The sequence below is a fragment of the Corythoichthys intestinalis genome, chromosome 10, assembly GCF_030265065.1.
Source record: "Corythoichthys intestinalis isolate RoL2023-P3 chromosome 10, ASM3026506v1, whole genome shotgun sequence".
Taxonomy (NCBI): Eukaryota; Metazoa; Chordata; class Actinopteri; order Syngnathiformes; family Syngnathidae; genus Corythoichthys; species Corythoichthys intestinalis.
Window position 1 is genome coordinate 58,621,331 of NC_080404.1, and position 9,226 is coordinate 58,630,556.

General features: G+C 38.7%; 1 protein-coding gene across 1 annotated transcript; it reads left to right on the forward strand.

Moving 5' to 3' along the window:
* Nucleotides 1–549: 549 nt before the first annotated feature.
* On the forward strand, nucleotides 550–2,968 carry c1d (C1D nuclear receptor corepressor). Its single transcript, XM_057848547.1, has 5 exons — nucleotides 550–708; nucleotides 901–1,039; nucleotides 1,119–1,185; nucleotides 1,250–1,305; nucleotides 1,376–2,968. The coding sequence occupies exons 2-5, from the start codon at nucleotides 905–907 to the stop codon at nucleotides 1,574–1,576; spliced, it is 459 nt and encodes a 152-aa protein (XP_057704530.1). The 5' UTR covers nucleotides 550–708; nucleotides 901–904; the 3' UTR covers nucleotides 1,577–2,968.
* The last annotated feature ends 6,258 nt before the right edge of the window (nucleotides 2,969–9,226 follow it).

The window sequence follows — 9,226 nt, forward strand, 5'->3', positions numbered from 1 at the left end:
TGTAAAATGTATTTCTCGTTGTTTGTTCGTCTCCTCTTCTGTCCGCATCCTTCCTTTCTGTTCCCCCATAACCTTTCTGTTCGCTACTTCCTCCTAATAAAATATAATGAACAACCACAATGGGAGTATATCAAAATCCCATGTGATACATTAAATCGGTTCAGACAGTACGGACACTAAGATTTCTCCGTGTGAACAGGACAGGTTAAAAATGGTTTATTTGTCAACTTATAGATTTCTCATCAAATATCCAGAGTCATGTTAGTTATTATGCTAGCATGTTCTAAAATTGTCTATAAAGCATAATTAGAAATGTGAATTTTAAGTTTGAATGATCACATACCTGTGAAAATTACAACCTCGCATTTGCCTGTAAGTTACTGCCATCTAATGGTGGCAGGAGTCCAGTGCACCATTAGTTTGTCGCTTTGGAAAAACGACTGTTAAAAAAAACATGGAAAAACGACTGTTAAAAAAAAACAAAAAACAACACAATTCATAGCAAACAAATACTTTATTTAACCTGTATTTCTCAAGATAAATGATTGGTGTAAACATTTTGAGTTTGTTTCAACGGCATTCTCTACGCGCTCCGACCGGTAGAGGGCAGTATGTGTACCAATGGCGGTTCTGTGCCGCCGCTTCCGTTTGCTAAAATGTCACATCCGGTGTATCCATCGTGGCCAGCTGCGACGAGTTTACCTAAAGGTCAGTATATATCAATTTTCTTTTTTCTCTTTCAATATTCCGTGTATTTTAGGTAATTTTTTTTAGATATGCCGTAGCAGCGCGTGTTCTTTACAGTTTTCGTATTACCGCGAAACGTCACAGTTGTTTCCTTAATACCATTCGCCATTAATTGCCATTGATGTATTTACGTACCTCTTTTTTCCCGTGCAGAACCATGGCAGACGGTAAAATGGACGATTATCCTTACGAGATAGATGAGCAGCTTAAAGGCTTCGAATCGTCAGTGTCCACTGTCAAAAGCATGTTGGACACACTCATGTCGATGCCCAGAAATGACCTGGAGCAAAAGGTAGCACATTTTTAACCGTGGCTCATTATTAAACTGAGAAATATTGTGAATAAATGTTTTTTTTTTTTTTTTTGTTCAGTTGGATCCTCTGGACCAGGCCAAACTGGATCTTATGTCTGCATACACACTCAATTCTTTATTCTGGAGTAAGTCACATGTATGTCTTTACTCTCAGTGACATCAATTTAATCATATTTTTTGCCTTTTTAGTGTACTTGGTAACACAAGGTGTCAACCCGAGAGAACACGGCATTAAACAAGAACTGGTCGGTACCTCTTTTGTTTTTGTTTTTTTGCAACGTGGGTGCAGCCGTTGACTGTTTGGTTTCCCAACAGGAACGAATAAGGACGTACATGAGCAGAGTGAAAGACATAACGGACAAGAAGAAGGCAGCCCGTCTGGACAAGGACGCCGCCGGACGCTTTTTGAGGAATGCCCTCTACGACCCAGAGGAAAAGGCGTCCAAGACAAAGGCAATGGCGGGGGCCGGTAAAACCTCAGAAGCGACGCCAGCCAAACGGCTGAAGAAAAGATGACTGACTTTTGTAAGTTTTGTGGAGTGCTCCAATACCAGAAAACAATGGTGGAACTACAGTATGTGTTTGTGTAATGGCTTTATGCAAAGTTTTGAAAGTGATTCTGTGAATTCACTTATTATTACACATTGATTTCGAGTGTGTTGTGAAATTCCGTTTCTCGAAGGGTTCAAACTTGAGATGTGTGCATTGTTTATTTTGTTTTTTTTATCCTAAAGATCTTTGACAGCAATCGATTTCCAATTAATTTGAACCGTGAGGGTATGAATATTAGATGATATAATTTCTCGGTAAGATGTAAGACATCCAAACCAACCCTCAAAAACAGTCATAATCATTGAATTACCTGACATAATAGCAGCAGTCATTACAAATATTTATGTTTTTATTTTAATACATTTTATTTGGAAATTAGTACAATGCAGTTGACATTGTTTGACTATAGTAATTGCTTTTATATAATGTGCAGTTAGTGTATGGCAGAAAACGATCAGGTGACTTGAAGATCCGCTCTGAGAGCCACAATTTGGCCAAATTGTCCTATATGCATGGGTGATATATCATTGGAAAGCTTAAAATCACAATTTTCTGGGGGGAAAAAATTGGAACAGGAGGGCATTAAAAAAAAATTAAACCCCTAAACCCTAACTCGAGGTGAGAGCATGAGAGAGCATAATTAAAGACACCCATGATTTTAATGAGATATCACGTACTTGCCTTGTTTCAATCGAAAAAACTGTGTAGCATGTATCACCGGGTGTCAAGACACAGCTGTGAATGGCCATAGCTGGATTTAATGGGTGAAACAAGGTAATATAACGGGTTGCAAAGCAGAAGTCAGTGGCTAAGATTTTCAAGTATCTACCTTTTTCAAAGTTTTTGTTCAATTTTTCTTTGGATCGATTGCCATCTAAAATATCGGGGGACATGCGATAGTAACTAAATACAATTAAAAGTAGTTTTTTAAAATATAAATATTAGACATCAATTAATCATTCTAAGCTAAAAATGATATACAATTTCCCGAGAGGCTGGGGCGAAAGGCCGCGGCTCGCCTTGAAGCAGACCGTCAGGTCAATCCCGAGATCTAACTACAAACTTTTGAACTGCAGCAACTTTAAGATACACTATTGGAGCTGGAATTACCGAGGACGGCGGGAGAAAGCCTGTCCGAATGCCGCCGAGGGTCTCGTAATGTCGGGTGAAAGTTTGGCTGTCTGATCCTTGTTTGCTCAACCTTATGCGAATATTTTTCTAATCATGTCATAAATTGTAATTTGTTGACCTGTTTTGCACATGCACCAATCGTTTTAAGTAAAACAAATGGAATCATGCTGTCCAAATGTTTTTTTTTATTGCGAGCAATGGCTGTAATAAAAACGAATGACGTACTATTTTTGTTTGTATGTACATACCCTGTAGTATTTCCTTAACAACAAAATGTGTGTCAGCCCTTCTGCATTCGGCAAATGTAATGTAATTTGTAATTTCACCTCATTTTGGTCACTCAAGTGGGCGGCGTATCAATCCATAGCTACCTCACGTCAACACGGGCTGTCGGGTTGTTACAGTGCCTTGCAAAAGTATTCGGGCCCCCTTGAACCTTGCAACCTTTCGCCACATTTCAGGCTTCAAACATAAAGATATCAAATTTTAATTTTTTGTCAAGAATCAACAACAAGTGGGACACAGTCGTGAAGTGGAACAACATTTATTGGATAATTTCAACTTTTTTAACAAAAAACTGAAAAGTGGGGCGTGCAATATTATTCGGCCCCCTTGCGTTAAACTTTGTAGCGCCACCTTTTGCTCCAATTACAGCTGCAAGTCGCTTGGGGTATGTTTCTATCAGTTTTGCACATCGAGAGACTGACATTCTTGCCCATTCTTCCTTGCAAAACAGCTCGAGCTCAGTGAGGTTTGATGGAGAGTGTTTGTGAACAGCAGTCTTCAGCTCTTTCCACAGATTCTCCATTGGATTCAGGTCTGGACTTTGACTTGGCCATTCTAACACCTGGATACGTTTATTTTTGAACCATTCCATTGTAGATTTGGCTTTATGTTTTGGATCATTGTCCTGTTGGAAGATAAATCTCCGTCCCAGTCTCAGGTCTTGTGCAGATACCAACAGATTTTCTTCCAGAATGTTCCTTTATTTGGCTGCATCTATCTTCCCATCAATTTTAACCATCTTCCCTGTCCCTGCTGAAGAAAAGCAGGCCCAAACCATGATGCTGCCACCACCATGTTTGACAGTGGGGATGGTGTGTTCAGGTTGATGAGCTGTGTTGCTTTTACGCCAAACATATCGTTTTGTATTGTGGCCAAAAAGTTCAATTTTGGTTTCATCTGACCAGAGCACCTTCTTCCACATGTTTGGTGTGTCTCCCAGGTGGCTTGTGGCAAACTTTAAACGAGACTTTTTATGGATATCTTTGAGAAATGGCTTTCTTCTTGCCACTCTTCTTGCCATAAAGGCCAGATTTGTGCAGTGTACGACTGATTGTTGTCCTATGGACAGACTCTCCCACCTCAGCTGTAGATCTCTGCAGTTCATCCAGAGTGATCATGGGCCTCTTGGCTGCATCTATGATCAGTTTTCTCCTTGTTTGAGAAGAAAGTTTGGAAGGACGGCCGGGTCTTGGTAGATTTGCAGTGGTCTGATGCTCCTTCCATTTCAATATGATGGCTTGCACAGTGCTCCTTGAGATGTGTAAAGCTTGGGAAATCTTTTTGTATCCAAATCCGGCTTTAAACTTCTCCACAACAGTATCTCGGACCTGCCTGGTGTGTTCCTTGGTTTTCATAATGCTCTCTGCACTTTAAACAGAACCCTGAGACTATCACAGAGCAGGTGCATTTATACAGAGACTTGATTACACACAGGTGGATTCTATTTATCATCATTGGTCATTTAGGACAACATTGGATCATTCAGAGATCCTCACTGAACTTCTGGAGTGAGTTTGCTGCACTGAAAGTAAAATAATATAATAATATTGCACGCCCCACTTTTCAGTTTTTTATTTGTTAAAAAAGTTTAAATTATCCAATAAATGTTGTTCCACTTCATGATTTTGTCCCACTTGTTGTTGATTCTTGACAAAAAAATTAAATTTGATATCTTTATGTTTGAAGCCTGAAATGTGGCGAAAGGTTGCAAGATTCAAGGGGGCCGAATACTTTTGCAAGGCACTGTATAATTTTGTCCACGAATGATCAACGAAGTGATAAGAACAATCATCCAATCTCATCTACGTGTCATCCAGGTCGTGCTGAATCCATTTTTGAAGATTCCGTGGGTCCTTCTGGCTTGATTTCGCAGTTTTAACGTCAACACACTGCCAACTTCAACCGTAATGGCGTACCGCACGCATGCTATTTTTAGACCGTGACTTCGCATCGTAAAGCGGAAGTAAAGCAGAAGTGGGACATTATAGACCGGCCCTCGCATAGAAACCATGTTAATTCTGCTACTTTTCTCCAGTAATCTTTCAAAAACGAACATGTCGATCACACATTGCTTTTTTGGAACTTGTACAAACGACTCTAGACATTACAACATGTGAAGGATGTTTTCTTTATACGTTTCCAGAAACCAAAAACTCTGAGGAAAAAAAATGCGAAGAATGAATCAACTTGCGCGGACTTTAACACCAGCTCGGTGAATCCATTCACATTTCATATGCAGTCAACATTTTGTTGGGTTGGCACATTTACAACATTATTTAGCAACTTAAATATTCATTTTTAGATACGTTTTGGACCTGATTCTTTAAATCCAGAACTAAATATTTAATTTAAATCTTAAATTTATATCCTAAATGTTAAATCAGCAAACGGTCGGAACTAAATATTTAGCTTAATATGCTAATTCACATGACTGGAGACCGGAAGTAACAGAATAAAAGCTGGTGGAGCAGCTCAGACTGTTTGTTTACGTTGCTTGAAAATGAATAAAACCTACATTATAATAATAATATATAGGTAAAATACATATTTAGGAGAAACTATTTAAAGAGCATTTTGTGTGCTCCAGCTGTTATTTTGTTACTTCCGGTCTCCAGTCATGTGAATTTGCATATTAAGCTAAATATTTAGTCCCAATCATTTCCAGATTTAGCATTTAGGATAGAGGATATAAAAAAGTTTTTAATTAAACATTCAGTTCTGGATTTAAACATTCAGGTACAAAACTTCTTTAAAAATGAATATTTAAGTTGCTAAATAATGTTGTAAATGTGCAGAAAAAAAGTGACTCAAATTTACACCACGTTTTAAACACTGTGTGGCGCTAAATGTTAGAAAATGTCGTAATTTTCAGCATGTGCTGCTTTACAAACGGCGCCCCTTAGAAGTAAAACAACCAGAGGATATAATATATAAGAAAGACAGGGCTGGTGGTAAAGGATAGCTTGTTGAAACAGGAGAATGTCATCGTAAATCGCGTAAGAAAAAAGTGTCGATAAAAAAAGCTAAGGCTATGCTTAGGTCGGCTCGTCTTTTTCGGCCCTCAACACTCAAGCAATCTCTTTTTATGTTCTTCCACGTCTTTGCCAGTGAATTTGGCACCAGGGACATCATTTTCGGAGAGAATTGATAGGTTTAACTCTGTAAACATCCCATTCATTTACTAATGGAGACCAGCTCCTGTTTGTCCCCCACTTAGCAACAGTAGCTAACGCCATGAATATTAATGAGCAGAAGTGATGTGTTGCTTGCAGTACGCCATTCATGTTTTTTCTGGACCGGAAGTTTGAGGCAGACATAGTCCAAGATGGCTGCGCCCATATTGCGCTCAGGAAACTTGTCTATATTGGCTGGTATGGCCTGCCAGAGGGCAACGGGTCAAAGATTGGATGTGTATAATCGTTGCCTTTCCTAGGCACTGAAAGTTGTAGATGGTGGACAGTGGGGGTGGTAAGTAGAGGTTCCCATCACTAATTTTTAACACTCCGACTCGAGGAATTCCTCATCAAACGGATGTCCAAACAGCTGCGCTCTCATCCGGCCCTCCGAGACAACACCGCCGACCGACCGGGGACGACGAGGCCGAATCGAATCCATCGCACGCCTCGGCCGGGAAACGACGAAAGCGTTCCGGCCGGCTGCTCGCCTCGTTCGCCTTCCTGAAGGCGGGAAGGTATTTTCTGACGAGGCCAAAGTTTGACACGCTTTGAGCTATGAAAAGAGTGGAAAAGTCAAACGTGCCGAGGAGTAACGTCATCTTTAGAGGTTGTTGCCGAAGGAGAAAAGGTCGAAAGGACACGTCAATTCTCCAGATTGAAAACCTGCCGTGTCGTTGATTAGAGTGGACCCACGAGGATGGCGGGTACATTAAGATCAAGATCTGCCGGGGGAACTGCATAAAGGAAACAGCATCTGTGTCTTTAGTAAAAGTGACAAGAGGTTTTTGGAAAGGGAAGGCTCAAGAAGGCACTGGGTTATTTTCTAATCAGGAGTTTTTAACCCCCTCCAGGGCACTTCTAAATTGTTACCATGAGTGCCACTTTCTGCTTCAGTGTTGTGTTTCATTTACAAACATGCTAGAAAATGAAATGGCGGGATCAAAAACTTATCAAATATCCCCAAATTTGACACTATCATTGCATCATACATAGATTCATTTATTCATTATTTAGGTTTTTAAAAATACATGTGAGACAAAAGTTATTTAGAAAAAAAAAAAAAAAAAAAAAGTTTTACTGAAACACTCATACTTAATAAGTATGTTTTTGTTTTGTTTTTTATGTTGGTTGGTGCCATCTGTACACATTTTTGAAAATAATTTAGAGAGAAAAAATCACTGAAATGACACTGTCATTGCACTGCTAATGCCACAACATTGTCTCATGCATTTCAGTAAGTTACATGTTCTCAGACATCTCCTGCAAATTCAATATTTGCACAGTTACATGATAGCATTTTCGCACTGTCACATCAATATCAGTGCAAATGACAGTTTGTGCAATCTTCAAATAAGCTGTTTTCCTCCAAGTCTGAATACTGTAAATTGTCATATACGCACTGTTCTAATACCACCACATCACCCCTCGCTGCTAGTCACTTTTTCTCTTTATTTCCAATCTGTGTAGCCTGTAACGTGTGTTTTAAAAATTTTTTCTTTATCAGACCTCAATGAATGATTCTAAGCTAAAAATGACAGACATTTAGAATAGTACATACGATTACTTACAGTCTTTTTAGGGCTAGATTGAAACAAATGTGACGTCTGTAAACGGGGGTTTCCAAGGTAAAACGGACAAATTAAAAATAGTTTGGGGACTTAAAGAGCATACGACACGAGAAAGAAAGTCTTAAATGGCATTATTATGTGAATTAGAATCATATTTTGAGATGATTCGACTATATACAACAATTTAGCAAAGCGCAGATGACGAGAAATTAGTCTTTTAATCTGCCGGTTAGCCGCGCCTACCATTATAGGGCTTTAGCGTCCCCAACAGGTGGATGACGTCAGCGGTAGACTGGGCTCATCGGTTTTACTATTCAGCCCATTGAGGGGGGATTGTTCAGATCGAGGAAAACGCGACGAAGAGAGCTGCAAAATGTCATTGTTTCAGTCTCTCTACTCCAATATTTTTACAGGATATTCTTTTTATCCAAGTATTTTTCCCCAATAGCTATATAAATGGCTTGAGAAGGACCAGTCAGCCCGTCGAGGGGGAACTATTCACTACGAGGAAAACGCGACGAAGAGAGCGGCAAAATGTCATTGTTTCTGTCTCTTTACTTCAATATTTTTACAGGATATTCTTTTTATCCAAGTATTTTCCCCAATTGCTAAATAAATGGCATGGTCATGACAAATAACAGTCTTGTGCTAAATGGAATATGAAATAATAAAAATTAGGGCTGTCCCAAACGACTAATTTTCTCCCGATTAGTCAGCCGACTATTTTTACGATTAGTCGACTAATCTAATAATTAATTTAAATTTAAAAAAATTTTTTTTTTACTAATTTAGCAATGAAATTTTTGTTGACACTTATCAATTCACAAAAAACACATTGGAACACTCAAATCATTTATTAAAGTACAAATAAACACGTAAATAACAATAATAAATCACAAATAAACAATGAGTTCAAATGCTGATAGAATTAACTAGTGTAGCATCCCGATTGAAAAGATGGTCTCTTAAACTGATGGTTTACAACTTTTATTCCATCCTTGATGTAAACACACCGTAAGAGCTACGGTGCACACAAATAAAGCAACACAATTAGAAATTAACAAAAACTTTTCACCTTTTTCCTTTTAAACCTCATTTATATATCAATGAATTGCCTATATGAATTGCCTTTACCTTATTACCTTATCATTGACAATCTCTCCCTTGAGTGCAATCACTGTATATACTGTATATATTTATGACCTTTTAACCTTATATAATTTTCTATACCATAAAATAAACCATAACATGAAATAAACCTTTCAATTAGCATTAAGAACAATACTAATAGCACTTATAGGCCCATTGTCAATGAAACATTATTATTTAGTAAGGCGACAGCACCCTCTGGTGTACAAAAAATGAAAAAAAAAATTACAAACTGCGTGAAGGCGCTTGAGGTGTTTATTCACGGCCGACGTGCAGCCAAGCTTGGCACTGAAGAGACAGGACAG

Excerpts from the sequence above, each read along its gene's own strand:
- c1d (XM_057848547.1), top strand. The coding sequence starts at position 905 with ATGGCAGACGGTAAAATGGACGATTATCCTTACGAGATAGATGAGCAG. Across the intron at positions 1,040-1,118 it reads GAAATGACCTGGAGCAAAAG|TTGGATCCTCTGGACCAGGC; the intron begins GTAGCACATTTT and ends TTTTTTGTTCAG. Across the intron at positions 1,306-1,375 it reads ACGGCATTAAACAAGAACTG|GAACGAATAAGGACGTACAT; the intron begins GTCGGTACCTCT and ends GTTTCCCAACAG.